Source organism: Schistocerca nitens, chromosome 4 (genome assembly GCF_023898315.1).
Source record: "Schistocerca nitens isolate TAMUIC-IGC-003100 chromosome 4, iqSchNite1.1, whole genome shotgun sequence".
Lineage (NCBI taxonomy): Eukaryota > Metazoa > Arthropoda > Insecta > Orthoptera > Acrididae > Schistocerca > Schistocerca nitens.
This window is the reverse complement of record NC_064617.1, coordinates 412,811,259-412,827,177: the sequence shown is the minus strand read 5'-3', so window position 1 is coordinate 412,827,177 and position 15,919 is coordinate 412,811,259. Positions and strand designations below refer to the sequence as shown.

Genomic DNA, 15,919 nt, shown 5'->3' with positions numbered 1-15,919 from the left:
CGGTCCGTTTTAACAAGGGTAATGTATCACGAAGCAAATACCGTCCGTACTGTCGGAATGTTATGTGGTACCACGTACTTATTCGTTTGTTACTATTACATCGCTATCTACCACAAAGCGAAAAAATTGGACCAACTAAAACACTCATATTTCTTTACGTACTACAAGAATATGTAATAAGAAATGGTGGTTCCTATTTTAAAAGTCGCAGTTGATAGCCGTTTTACCTATGGCAGCGCCATCTAGCGAGCCTACCATAGCGCCATCTGGATTCCCCCTTCAAGATAGACAAGTTTCGTTCCTTGTAGTTTTTTCATTCGTTGCTTATTTCGTGAGATATTTGGCCCGGTCACGATCAATGGATCACATTTAAGACAGGGACGTAGTTTTTAATTCCTACTGATCAGTCTGTATATCGAAGAAGCAATGATTGAAATAAAACAAAAGGTTCAAAAATGGATTTAAAATTCTCCATGAAAGAATATCAATGATGAGATTCGTTGACGATATTGTTGTCTTCGGTGAAGAAGAGTTACAAGATCTTCTGAATAGAATGGATTGTCTAATCAGTAGAGAATACTGATTGAGTGTATATCAAAGAAAGACGAACATAATCAGAAATAGCAGAAATGATAATAGCGAGAAACGTCACATCAGAACTTTGGATCACGAAGGGGACGATCTTCATGACCCCTGCTATCTGGGTAGCTAAATAAACATGGTGGACGCAGTAATGAGGACGTAAAAAGCAGGTTACCACTGGGAAAAGGGCTTTCCTGGCCAAGAGAAGTCTACTGATATCAAACATAGGCCCTAACTTGAGTAAGACATTTCTGGAAATGAAAATGTGTGTTTGGAGCACAGAATTGTATGGTAGTGAATCATGGATTGTGGAAAACCCGGAACACAAGAAAATCGAAGCGTTTAAGATCAGAATCGGAGAAGAAAGGATCTATGAGGGAAAAATCTGGCAACAAGCACTGGGTGATATGACAACAAGAAGGAACTGGGTGATATGACACGTGATAAGACATCATGGAATAATCTCGATAGTACGGAAGGGAACTGTACTGGGTAAAAGCTAGAGCGAAAGAGAGAGATTTAAATAGATCCAACATATAATTGAGGACGTAGGATGCAGGTGCTGCTCTGAGATGAAGAGGTTAGTGCAGGAAAGTAATTTGTGGTGAACCGCATGAAACCAGTTAAAAGACTGGTGACTCGAAAACGCTGGACCTTCAACAGAGCGAGTCGCAGTATTGTGGAGTTATGGGACAAGTTCAACTAGCGTATAGATCTGGAGGCTCGATAGATATTCTAACAAAAAAATGGTTCAAATGGTTCTGAGGACTATGGGACTTAACATCTGAGGTCATCAGTCCCCTAGACTTAGAACTACTTAAACCTAAAGACATCACACACATCCGTGCCCGAGGCAGGATTCGAACCTGCGACCGTAGCAGCAGCGCGGTTCCGGACTGAAGCGCCTAGAAGTGCTCGGCCACAGCGGCCGGCGATATTCTAACAGATTATGAGAGAAACGGATTATGAAATGAAGTGTCGCATCTGTGAAGGAAACAGAGAGGCCTTCTAGGGCTTCAGGATAGAAAGTTCTAGTAGTGTCGTGTGGGACATAGTATAGCGTAAGCTTCGTGAATTTTTATGAGGTGCTAGATGAACAAGAAACAAAATAGAATTCCTGATCCTATATGTTAGAGTTTTTATATTCTAATCTTTACCCAAAATGTTATGGAACATTCATTTTGTTGGCATACTCGGACTAAGTTTGTGCTGAAAGGAAGTCCATTGGAGAAATAGTTGATTTTAACGTCCTGTCGACACTAAAGCATTTCATAATGCTTGAATTGGGGAAGGATGAGATAGAAAGTCGGCCTTTCCCTCTCCATCATGGCAATCGCCTTAAGTTATTTAGGGCAGTCGCAGAAAATCTATATGCGAGGGCTAGTCTGAGAGTAAGGCCCAATAGATCGCGAGTTGGAAACCATAGCGAAAATAAAAAAAATATTTGCAACAGTTTTCTACACCTTGCAGCTCTACGTGGTCGCCCTTCCGACCTAGACATTTGTTGCAGCGTTGTAGCAACTTTCCAACACTCTCGTCATAGAAGGTGGCCACCTGCACTTTCTGCCACATCTCTACGCTGGTCTACAGTCTGTCTGTGCCAAAATGTTGTCTTCATAGACAGCGGTTCGTGTGAGCCAAGCCTGGGTTCTATGGTGTGTGATCAGATACTTCCCATAAAAAACGGTGCAGGGGCGTCCTCGTTGCCCTTACACTGTGCGGCCGAGAACTGTCAAAAAGACGGAAATGCATGACTTGAATCATGCGGGGTTGCATGAAGTCAGGTGAAACGGCAAAGCGGGCACCCATATTTGGCAGGAGGCACTACCGTTCTGGATATCTTTATGTGCTCACTGCATACTGATAACTGAAAAGAGCGACTTGATGCGATCAGCATACTAGAGACCGTGCCCAATACATCTGCGCAAAGCTTCAAAGGAGTTTCATTGTTCTTTCCATTTTGCGACGTATCGGACCTTACACTGAGGTGGCAGTAGGCCATGGGATACCTCCTAATGTCGTGCTGGACATCTTTCGGCGCAGCGTAGTGCAGCAACTCGAATTGGCATGGGCTCAACAAGTCGTCAGAAGTTCCCTGCTTAAATACCATACTGAACAATGTCTCCTTTGTAACCGACCATAATTACGAAAGTGCTACCGGTGCATGATTTTGTGCACGAACTGATCTCCCGATTAATGTCCCATAATGGGATTCATGTCGGGTGACATGGGTGGCTATACCATTCGTTCGAATTGTCCAGAATTTTCCACAAACCAATCGTGAACGATTGAGGCTCGGTTGAGATATCGCATTGTCATGGGAACCTGTGGTCCATGAATTGCTGGAAATGGCATACAAGTAGCTGGGCATAACCTTGTCCCGACAGTGATCGGTTAGGCCGAACCAAAGGACGCGGTCTATTCCATCTAAACATAGTCCACACCATTATGGAACAACCACCTGCTTGCACAGTGCCTTGTTGACAACCTGGGTCCATGGCTGCATGGGGTCTGAGCCACAGACGGGCCCAACTATAAACTATTAACAACTGAAATCGGGACATATCTGATCAGGTCACAGTGTAAGGTCAAACCTGAATGGCCACGAACCCAGAAGAGGCGCTGCAGGCGATGTCGTGCTTTCAGTAAAGGCACTCGCATCGGTCGGCTGCTGCTATATCCCATTAACGCCAAATTTCGCCGCACTGTCTTAACACATATGTTCGTCGAGCGTCCTAAATTGATTTCTGCTGTTATTCCACGCAATTTTGGTTGTCTGTTAGCGCTGACAATTCTACGCAAACGTCGCTGCTCTCGGTCGTTATGTGATGGAGGCCTTGGTCACTTCGTTGTCCGTGGTGAGAGGCTGTCTGAAATTTGAGTTATCGGCACTCTTTTGAAACTGTGGAGCTCAGATTATTCAATTTCCTAACGATGTCAGAAATGGAATGTCTCATGGGTCTAGCTCCAACTACTATTCCGCTTTGAGAGTGTCTTAAATCCCGTCGTGGGGCCATAATCACGCCGGAAACATTTGCACGTCAATTATCTGAATACAACTGACAGTTCCGCCAATGCCCTATCCTTCTATATCTTATATCTGCGATACAACCGCTGTCTGTATCTGTGCATATCGCTAGCCCAAGGCTTTTGTCCCCTCAGTGTACTTTCCGAATAGTCTTTGAAAGAACAGATTTGAACAAATGTACTCGTGAAAACGAATCCAGTTTCCGACATGTAAACAGTATTGAAGAAAATAATTAACTGTTTTTATTAGAATTTAACTTAGTTACACATTCTGTACTCAGGAAATCTGTTTGTCCAGTAACACAGTACACATGTGTCTGCATCTATATATATTTTTTACAAGTCAGTGTACTCCAAGATATTAAGCACGCAGACTTGACGGATAATCTGAAAGCAACATATAATGGCAAGGCGTAATAGAATCTTCACTTCGTACTGACTTCGTTTGATCCAGAATTCACATTCTGTTTTTATTTCACTCATTTCCTAAATTTTACGATATTACGGCAGGTGCTAGTAACAGGGAACGACTATTGTCCCATGTACACTACCCATTTAAGCATTCACAAGGTATCAGCCAGAGAAGCAACTAAATTCATGTGATTTATTAACTACTTTGGTATCGAACAGTCGAGTTACATTGGTAGCGTCGAGGCTATAAATTTTATTACCAGCTCTACAGTGGCCTACGCTTTGTATGGTAATTCTGTCCACTAGAATTGCGTATACGGTAGTCCCTAGGACGGTGTAGCTCTCCAAAGGTAATTTACGTATGCGTAATTAAAGCAGCTAGTTTATTTTATTACTAAACGCAATTCCAATTTTTGTTTACGTTTATGTTGGGATATATTTCGTGACGCTGGTGTGCTGATGTCATACACTGATAGTACTGCATAAGTTTTTCATACCAATAAATTTCTTTAGGTTGACGTAAATATAACGGTGTATTTTGTAAAATTATGCCATGTCTACCTCAGGTCACTAACTTAAAGTGAAATTCCTCAAACTGTCCTTAACGACCCAATATTTTTTTGTCCACTCTTGGCTTCCAGCATATAAGTCCCGCTATGGCATGATGCTAACAGCTCAAAATAATAAATGTCTAAGGACTGCCATGGGGGTTACAGTTAATCTTTTCAAGAACGCTCCCGTCAAAATTGATGTGAAATTATCGACAGCAATTCAGTGTTGATCTGCAGTAGCTGATGTGTTTTGGAAGCATAATATACTGCACGAAGTTAGATAACTATGTAGGCCATGTAGTGGGCATGAGATTTATTCAGAAATTTCAGTCGCTTCATAGAAAACATTTGACAAAAAAAATATGAAACCACACAGATTCACGTTCTCAATAATTCTTAAACGTTCATCAATTTCATCTTTTAACGTGTTACCACTATTAAGTGGAAATAAATCTCCAGAACATATCGAAAATGGCGACTAAACTTTAATGTCCAGCCGAGAATTACGAGTAGACTTAATACTAGCATAGTGTCAATCTTGGAAAACTACGATCGATAGTCATAAAGTTTATTAATAAACTCCGACATAACAAGCTACGACTATGGAATATCGTGATTTTAATCCATCTTTACATATTCACTTTTCAGGGAATTGTACCGGCAATCTCCTCAACGTATGCTTCAAGGGAATCTTATGTCAAATTTCACTCGTCACTTCCCTGTAAAATATTATCACCTTGCTGGAATGTGAATTCATTTTCACCACCCACGACACCACTCTGACTAATCATTTCGTTCGTGTTAGAAGGTTTACTGATTGTTTGATCTACGTCAGATACGACGATAATGTTAGTCATTTTTAAACGATATATCAATAAATTTATAACTCAGATTTTACGAAAACTGATGTGAAAAGTGCGCATGAAATAAGATGATTGGTAAGCAATAATGTCTCAAAAATGTAAATTTACGGCGTAGAACCTTCTAGCAACTAATCGTTCGGCCATTACGAACTGCTAGTGAAATGTATGAAAAATGTTTCTTTAACGACAATTACACAAGAAAGGCGTCTCGGTTAAAACAAGTTACAACCGGTTTCCGTTAGTAATGTCAAGAGAGAAGCAAAATAATTACAAGTAAAGCACAGTACCTCACCGGGTGTGTTTGTGGTTGTGAGTTTGTTGTTAATTTCATTTTTCTGATCTTTCAGTCAGTATTACTTTTTCACAATACCGGTACGTCCTCCATTACGTCAGTTTTGTTATAAAATGTCAGATATAAATGTAGCACCAGCTCGTGATACGAAAAGAAAAATTATCATTACCATACACGAAATTGGATTTTCATAAATCTGAATATCACGCAGCACAATGAATTCAGGTATCGCAATCGCGATCGTCCTGTCACGGTTGGCATTTGGCGTGTTATGCGAGTTTAGTTTGGAAAAGAACAAAAGCAAGAGACTGTTTCTGGAATGTTCCACTCCAGAATAAAACTACAATTGACGTCTATTAGGGAAGTTCCTTTGATGTTTAGAACGAATGTTTAATTCCTTATAAACTATCAAGATAATTTTTGTAGAAAGTAGGTCGTCGTAGTTCTTTATTTTACATACTTTACCACCAAATCACAATGAACACCGACAGCTGTCGTATTTAATAATTACGTCCTTTAATTATATTTTATCCCGTTTTTTACCAGGCTTCGTTTCCGTGCACATTGCTTATAACTGGAAATAATGCAATGAAATAAATATGCTTTCAACCACAATTTAATAAATTTCAACTAACTGTCAGCTACGAGGAACATACGTCTTATTCCAACGACTTAGGGACAGTACTCCTATTACAGAAGAAATGAAAATCATCGGCTTCAATTATTTCCATTCATTGTGTACATATGAATTTCTTGTACAAAAGGACAAACTTTTTCCTTGACTTTGGTCATGAAAGGAAAATAATTCAGACTATTACTCACTTAATGCGCAAAATACAGCACAAGGTTATTCCTGTTTTTCTGAACGTGTAACATCCTGCATAATTTTACATTTCCAATGCTTTTTTCAGGCCGACAGAGAATACGAATGAGTCTTGATTGATAAATGTCTGTACTGACTCCTTCGTGCCTTTACTTTTCCTAAAAAAAACTAGCGTTTTCTCAATTTTCTTTTCCCTTCTTCTGTATATTATTCTGGACAATAACTTGGATGCCTGAACTATTCAGTTGCCTGTGTGAAAGTTCTAGCATTTATCTGCTCTTGCCGTCTTCGGAATTAAATGTATGACACTGTTTCGAATATTATGGAAATGGAAGAGGATGTAAATGAAGATGAAATGGGAGATACAATACTGCGTGAAGAGTTTGACAGAGCACTGAAAGACCTGAGTCGAAACAAGGCCCCGGGAGTAGACAACATTCCATTAGAACTACTGATGGTCTTGGGAGAGCCAGTCATGACAAAACTCTAGCATCTGGTGAGCAAGATGTAAGGTGAAATACCCACAGACTTCAAGAAGAATATAATAATTCCAATCCCAAAGAAAGCAGGTGTTGACAGATGTGAAAATTACCGAACTATCAGTTTCATAAGTCACAGCTGCAAAATACTAACGCGAATTCTTTACAGACGAATGGAAAAACTAGTAGAAGCGGACCACGGGGAAGATCAGTTTGGATTCCGTAAAAATGTTGGAACACGTGAGGCAACACTAACCTTACGACTTATCTTAGAAGAAAGATTAAGAAAAGGCAAACCTACGTTTCTAGCATTTGTAGACTTAGAGAAAGCTTTTGACAACGTTAACTGGAATACTCTCTTTCAAATTCTGAAGGTGGCAGGGGTAAAATACAGGGAGCGAAAGGCTATTTACAATTTGTACAGAAACCAGATGGCAGTTATAAGAGTCGAGGGGCATGAAAGGGAAGCAGTGGTTGGGAAAGGAGTGAGAGAGGGTTGTAGCCTCTCCCCGATGTTATTCAACCTGTATATTGAGCAAGCAGTAAAGGAAACAAAAGAAAAGTTAGGAGTAGGTATTAAAATTCATGGAGAAGAAGTAAAAACTTTGAGGTTCGCCGATGACATTGTAATTCTGTCAGAGACAGCAAAAGACTTGGAAGAGCAGTTGAACGGAATGGACAGTGTCTTGAAAGGAGGATATAAGATGAACATCAACAAAAGCAAAACGAGGATAATGGAATGTAGTCAAATTAAAGCGGGCGATGCTGAGGGGATTAGATTAGGAAATGAGACACTTAAAGTAGTACAGGAGTTTTGCTATTTGGGGAGCTAAATAACTGATGATGGTCGAAGTAGAGAGGATATAAAATGTAGACTGGCAATGGCAAGGAAATCGTTTCTGAAGAAGAGAAATTTGTTAACATCGAGTATAGATTTAAGTGTCAGGAAGTCGTTTCTGAAAATATTTGTATGGAGTGTAGCCATGTATGGATGTGAAACATGGACGATAACCAGTTTGGACAAGAAGAGAATAGAAGCTTTCGAAATGGGGTGCTACAGAAGAATGCTGAAGATAAGGTGGGTAGATCACGTGACTAATGAGGAGGTATTGAATAGGATTGGGGAGAAGAGAAGTTTGTGGCACAACTTGACTAGAAGAAGGGATCGGTTGGTAGGACATGTTTTGAGGCATCAAGGGATCACAAATTTAGCATTGGAGGGCAGCGTGGAGGGTAAAAATCGTAGAGGGAGACCAAGAGATCAATACACTAAGCAGATTCAGAAGGATGTAGGTAGCAGTAGGTACTGGGAGATGAAGAAGCTTGCACAGGAAAGAGTAGCATGGAGAGCTGCATCAAACCAGTCTCAGGACTGAAGACCACAACAACAACAACAACTGTTTCGAAAGTCTGGTGGCACGACGTCAGTGTTAGAGATTCCACATACCAACCTGAATAGTGAAGTGGGTGTCGGTTGCCACAATTATTTTAGAAATTCTGATGGAATGTTATCTATCCCTTCTGCCTCATTTAATCATAAAACATACAAATCTCTTTTATCACATCCATATCAGATTTTCTTATCACGTTATTAGACAGTTCCTACCCCGTTGTAGGAGCCTTCAGCGTACTCGCTCCACCTATTAGTTCTCTCCTCTGCGTTTAACAGTGAAAGACCCATTGAACTGTTGATGTTGCCGCTCTTGATTTTACCCTTCGCCAAACGTTGTTTTGATTTTCCTATATGCTGAGTCATTCTGATGACAATTTCTTTTTCGATTTCTTCACATTTTTCCTGGGTCACTTCGCATTGGTTTTCCTGCACTTCCAAATATTTCATACCTGAGTGGTTTATATTGCTGAAGAGCTATTTTTCCCTGAATATTTTTCTATTACCTTCTTCCGTCGATCAACTGAAGTACGAGTATTTCAGCCTTTCCCCAAAATTTCATTGCAGTTATTTTCCAAGTACCTTCGGCTTAATGAATATGAAACCAGGGAAACCCGAACGCTAACACATTTTCTCGCGCTCGCGTTGCCACTTGACGGATAAAAGAAAGGCGTATCTGTACAGATATTTTAACTCAGCTTGTTGGGCTTATCATGGACTTTATGTACTCATAAACAAATATTCTTTCAAGCACACTTAAGTTTTATTTTTGCCTGAGAAATCTGACCCGGAATAAAATAAAAAATTGATCTTATACGTCGGTTCTACCCAAGATTTTCGGGAGGCGTCCCTCGGTCGTACGGGAAACGCTGGGAAGAGAAATTCCTTCCCAAATATTTCCTATTTGTAGTCGCCCTGTCCTCCTGGCGTCTCGCGCGGCATTTGCATGGAAAGTCACTGACTCTACTTGGGTCACTGTTGAAAAAAGAGAAAAAAAGAAGTAAGAAAGAAAGAAAAGTGCATGCTATATCATTGTTATCAGCCGCCAGCATCGGTATCAGTGCAGTCGTAAGTCTTTCGTCAACTTGAAGACGTATTAAAAAAAAAAAAAAAAAAAAAAAAAGCTCTCTCATGAATAAATCGCCCAGATTCTATATACATGTACATCATATCTACCGATTTCCATCCCATTCGGATCATTTTTATTTTTGTCTTAGAGTGCATATCAGAATATTTTATGCTCATTCCCTTGACCAAGCAGTCGATCTATGATGCCGCATAATAACTGAAAGCTAGATTTATTACCTCCAGTGACCGTTCTTTTACTGCATTCATTCCACTTCCCTTATTGCCACAGCGAAGGGATTGCACTGTCGACAGATGAGGAGCTGGCTACCATGGAAATATTCACAGGCCAAAGCTGTGTCTCAGCTCAGATAGCTGACACGGCATTTATCCGGATGCTAATTTCCGGTCCGGAGGGTGACATGTGGATGTCGTTACTGCAGGGTGTCACACTATGAAACGACATCCGGTTTAAATTTCCGAATCCAGCATTCTGACTGCTTCTTATGTTATTTCCTGTGGCATCTACATGCCGGCCGTCTGTTTTTAGAATTGTACGGCACTGTGGGACAGATCTTCCACCTGCTTCCATAGCCATGGTTCTATTGGCTAAATATAACATAAATCCCGAAGAGTAAGGTTTTGATTAACATCTTTAATTAAGTTTTGCTGGACCAATCCCGCAGTATCTGGCACCAGTGGCCAACGAGGTTCCAGCTTTGACAATGACAATGAAGTTTGAAAACATTAACACTGAATACAGACACTGCTAGGAGATTGTGGAGTAAAGATATGTTTCTGGACGACTGATGAGGCGAGCGATGGGGGAAAGACGTCTCCAATGTAGCACTAAGAGCAAAGAGAGAGCTGAACTCAGAATTTCCAGCCGCTACCATCACTGCCTTCTGCATTAAGCCACGGTTGTGGTAAAATGGGCCAGCGTTGCGAACACCGATGCAATATTAATTCACTTCTTTCAGAAGCCAGTCGTTCCATTTTAATTCTTCATAGCCCGCTAGTTGCTTTCATTATGCGCGTTGACGATCTACCTTTTCGAACTCTTCCTCCTATCCATTAACCATGCTCATAATCACTGGTCGTATTCGTGTATTACTTTCATTACTTTGCTCTTGTCTTGCCTACCGTTCTGTGCCAAGGCTGTAGTTTATCATTAGAAACCCTTACCCAATAATTCAATGTTGAGTTGTTTATCTCAGTGTGTAACTCATGCTTTTTGCTTTCCCATAACAAACCTAATCATTACTGTAACCACTTATCTCTCTTACAGATTGTACGATTCCTCCTCTCATTAATATGTCTGTGGGCTTGGATGGTACCCATATTATAATGCTTCATTAGGGCACCCATACGAATTATGATTCAGTAAGACATTTCCGTTGTGAGATATCTTCATTTCCTTTAATTGCTCTGAATGATCATATGGAGTACTTCCTGTTGTGTATGACTTCGTATGTAACAGTAAGGAGAGGCAGACTACTGCTGGCATAGAAAGTTGGACAGGAGCAGAAATGATTAGTGAACAAGTTAACACAGTAAATAGAAGATTTACCTACCTTCTATTTCTTCAAATGTACGAAGACCTTTTACAAATAAAACAGCAGGAAGTATAGTACAGCTCAGACAATAGCTCTGTTCTAAAGCCTGAACGATGGAGTCAGAGCAGCGACTAGGTGGTGTCTGCACAGCGTCAGGTAGCGAAATGGCTCCAAATGCGAGTGGCTGCGTGGCTGCCGCCCATCGAATTTACATCGCAGCAGCAGAGGGCGCTTGTGGCACGGAGCCACTAGGCCCAGGGACATGGCTCAGCAGGCGCGTAACACGGGGTCCGCCAGAAATCGCTCGGCCGCTATCTTACAAAAGGATTCAATTCCATTGCCTACTTTATGACACCCGTGTGGTGGCATCCGTATTTGATACTACAGTTCCCTTCTCTGTAGGTCACCAGAAATCGGATTGTGGCATCATACGGCTATGCAACACAGAACAGCCACCCCCCCCCCTCCCTCCTTCCCATCCCCAACATGTGCTACTTGCGCATTGTCAGGAGTGGGAAGTTCGAGTTATATTTCACAGCAGTGGGCCAGTATGTTGCTTGACAACAGAAATCAGCCTCTAGTCCAAACTCAAAGTAAGTACGAAGGGTGTGCAAGCTGTACAGATAAGTCAGACTATCAGCAGTCTAACAAATTTGGATTAAATCCCAAGCAGGTTGAAGAATGTTTTTATATTACTTGTGGCTTCTTTTGCCTCTCTCAGTGATTTGTGAATGTGATAACCACGCCCATGTTTCGGAGTCCCTTTATACGAGTTGACTAAGTCATTTCGTTTGCCAGAGCAGGACCAGGAACATGTCTAGTAAAACTATGATACATACAAAAGAATCGTCAGATCGAGGACAACTGTATCTTATCACGAGAGAAGAGCCACGCCTCTTCCAAATCACAGAATATTTCTCCCCGAAAATGTGAATAAGTGCTCTATATTAAAGAGGGATGAAATCGCTAGTGAATATATGGTTCAAAAACGGCTAAAACGATGGCTGGGAGTGTGAGGAATATTCGTTTTCCCACGACGTAACTGAAAATCTACATGACGCCCAGTGTTTCCCAACTAATATACTGATCCCGGCGTTTATTAAGTGACGGCTGGTCTCTTTACTGAACTCTTGTGAGACACTTTTGACGCAGATGGGATGCGGGCTACTTCATCTCTGTGGGGCAGCGCCCTACATAAAGGGCAGGGGACTTCGCCGCCGGCACTCCCAGGTGGTATTAAAGCGCTGTCACTCAAAGTTTGAGAGCCATTTGCAGGGCGTCCCAGGAACCAAAGCCTTCCACAATCGCCCACAGCTAACCTACCCCCTGCCCTTGAGCAATTTTACTTCGTTCTTGGAAAGTATGTACGCAGTGCTAACCGAAGAATTAGAAATTTCCACTGTCTAACACTTAAATAGCTAGCTGAACTCATTATTGGTTGATTGGTTGATCCTTATGCGTAGGGAAAGTAGCTGCAGATACTTAAACGGAATAAAGGAAACTAGAAAATTCCATTAGGAGATTTATTTCGGTAATATGGGAGGCACCAAGCTGCTCAGGGCAATAAATTAGCCTCTTAACTCTTTTTTTTTTTCTTTCGTTTTCACTCCACGGTTTCTCCGCCACTTTCCTATCTTTAAGGGCGCACGGCGAACGGTGGGGCTTTCTTCAGTGATATGAGAGAAACGGACTAAATCCATCTCCATTCCGCGAAACGTTTCACTTTGTCGCTCGTAATAAAATAACATATTTACTGATTTCCTTTTAGTTTGATGCCAATGGTCTTCTTGAATAGTGAATGGTAAGCAAATACGTTAGCGTTGATGTCAAGAAGCCTCTACAGCTAACAAGGACCCGCAATGTCTCTAATATTCTTACGATACTTACAACACTTAGCCTAAGCACTCGGCCTATGTTTACTGTAAATTTCCGTTGGACTTTCCAAATATTTACAGTTGAGAAGTGTCTGCATAGTTCGATGCAATGTACCTTCAGGCATGCATTCCTTATGTGCAGTATACTAAGACACCCCACAAATCTATACGCACACTCTGTACGATATTATTCACATGTTACCCATTTCAGTGCATGCAGTTTTACAAAAATCTGGACAGACAAAACTATCTCTCTGACTACGGACGCTCATAGTACCCTTCACTGCGCTGAAATTTGAAAATTGGTTGTTTTAACGGAACAGTATATTATAAAAGCGTTTACGCTGCCATATTATTATGGGTTACAGGTAATTGTAGGGAGAAGCGGAATTATCTCGACAGAAATGACTCCAGTTGCTACGGCAGACATTGGTTTGTAATTCTTCTTTTCGAATTTTTACTCGTACACCAACGATGTTACTTCACTTCTACTTACTGTAGTTCAAGACTTAATAATGGTATTTTAGCGGGAGAATCTACCTTTTTGTTAAACAGTATAGGTTCGTTTGCGTTTTTAAATTTTTGCTAAGGTCATATACTGTGTTTGCTGGTAGCGGCTAATGAAAGGCAGAGGTGAGTCTTTAGCGAAGAATAGCACCTATTCCTGCAGTAATGTGCTTAAATTATGCTCCTTCCTTTGTTTCGTCATTCGTTATTTTGCTACAAAACGGTCAGAATTTCTGCACATCATCTACTACGGGGTTCCCACTTTTCAATGATACGTATATCGCTTATCTCTTGTCAGCTACTTCTCACTGTTATTGCAATGCCATCATCAGTCTTATCATTAATATCCGTTATTCCTGAATTCTTATCACACAGCTTATTATTTGCTTTATTTCCATCATCTTTTCCAGGCGCGGATATAGAACTGTTTTCTGGTAAGTGTTCCCAGTTTCTTAATTCATCCTCCTCCTCTCCCCGGTTGTAGTATGCTGTCACCATTATTTTTCACGTACCGTAAACGCCTAATATTTTTTATAGTGATACTATCAGTAAAATACATGACATATTAATAAAAATAATAGTAACGCTCACTAAATTGCTTTGGCTTAAGTTGCAAGGCATTCCCGTCTCACACCTCTCCTCTCCCCTCTCCCCCCCTCCCCTTCGCTTCCACTTGGCTCCACGCCTGACTGCCTCAGTGAAATGCACCTTGTCTTGTCTACAGCGTTCTGCGGCATACTGTTCCCAAGTCGCGAGGAGGCGGCCTACAGCAACTTCCGGCTGTGGGAGTCCGTCGGCTACATCATCTCCTACGCTTACAGCGCCTACCTCGTCACCTGGGTCAAGATAGCCATCCTGTACGTAGTGCTGGGACTGGGCATGGCCGGCTACATCACGGTGGAACTGCTCTTCAAGCGCAGGAAGACCGACAAGGAGCTCCTTTGACGCGTGTGAAGGAAGGTGCGGTACTTTTATAGGAATGAGCAGTGGCGGATGGAGAAGTGTTCAAGCTCCAGCTGACTACATCTTCCTACAGTGTACATCTTACTTTTTGTTTCGACATCCTTAGTATCAAACTTGATCCAAGTTTGCATTTCTCCATTTAGCGAAAGTTACTGGACGTAGCTAATTCATCATGGAGCGTTTATGGTGATACAACAGGCAAGTCAAAAGAAACACGTCGACAGTTTCCGCTACTTCCCAGCATGCACGAGCATTAACGCTTTCCTCCAGTGATGGTAGCAAAATACCTACACAGAATGTAGGAAAATGTTTCTCAGAGAATTTATTCTATGTTTTAAAATAGCACACCATCCCTGAACACTGATGATCTAGTTTACTAGTCACAGCGATTTTCCTTAAGCGCAATATCGGAAAAAGTTGGTTGTTTTTTGGACTGCTCTTTTAACTCATACCAATAAATAGATTTTCGCAGTTGACTCCCATCCATCATATGTATATGTCTTATTTTTACATTTCCTATACTACTTGAGACATAACAATATTCAATTAGCTGCAAGTATTTCACCATATTATTTATTGGACGGAGTAGGACGCAAAACGGAAACGTCGTTCTGCTTGTTGCCGACTGTTCCTTACAGCTCCACAGCGGGAGAGACATTCAGAACGACACTGGAGTGACTGAAATGTGTTCTGCACATCCTAATACTTGAGGCTAGCCGATATCTGGGTAATCAGTTTTGCTTGCGCACATTTTAGACCACTGTGGAAACCTACCCAGCTTCTCTCTTCTTTTACGAGAAACATTCAGTTCGTAAATTTGAGACATCATTAAGAGTTTCCCAAACTGGTGAGACGCACGGCAAACAGCCGCTTCAGTCACGTGGTTTCACATCTTGAGTAGTGACTAATCGGATAAAGAATACATTGTGGATTACACGCTAGTGCAGCAGTAGAAGAAGATATAATAGCAATTGAATCGTCTGAAGAAATACTGACAAATATTCCGGAAAAGCACAATTCTCAAGAATGACTGATCCGAAAGTTTTTATATTCCTGTCGGCGAAGAATCAATTTCCTTCGATATACTTAAGGATGTTAACAGTTCCTAACATGAACTTGCACACTGTGTCGAAGCTCATTTAGGCGACTAATGTTAAGTGCATTTACTTGGACGATAAATTTAATATAAATATATTTTATATCTTTGGAACAATTATTTTGTTTCTATAACAGTTTTTCTATCGTTTGTGACTCATTTATTTAGACGACAAAATTACTGTAAATATTTGTAATTTTCAATAAAAGTTTATGTAACGGAAGATTTATAGTTTCATTTTTTTTACTATTCACCGCATATCTCGATATTTTGTAGCATAAATTCTTGTACAAAGCCATTAACTATTAAGTGGATTTGTACATGAAAACAGGTATAAACCATATTCCACGATACCATATTATTTGCAGGCCACGGTAGTTTTTAAAGCTATATTTTATTGTCGGAGGAAGGATCATTATTCTTCCGACCGGTTTCATGCT

At 40.9% G+C, this 15,919-nt stretch overlaps 1 protein-coding gene across 1 annotated transcript in view; it reads left to right on the top strand.

The window, feature by feature from the left end:
- LOC126252847 (UNC93-like protein) overlaps positions 1-15,646 on the top strand; it is a 432,164-nt gene extending 416,518 nt beyond the window's left edge. The window contains exon 7 of the mRNA XM_049953795.1: positions 14,145-15,646. Coding sequence (XP_049809752.1) covers positions 14,145-14,365 — 221 coding nt within the window. The 3' untranslated portion in view covers positions 14,366-15,646. The remainder of the gene's footprint in view (positions 1-14,144) is intronic.
- Positions 15,647-15,919: the final 273 nt, after the last annotated feature.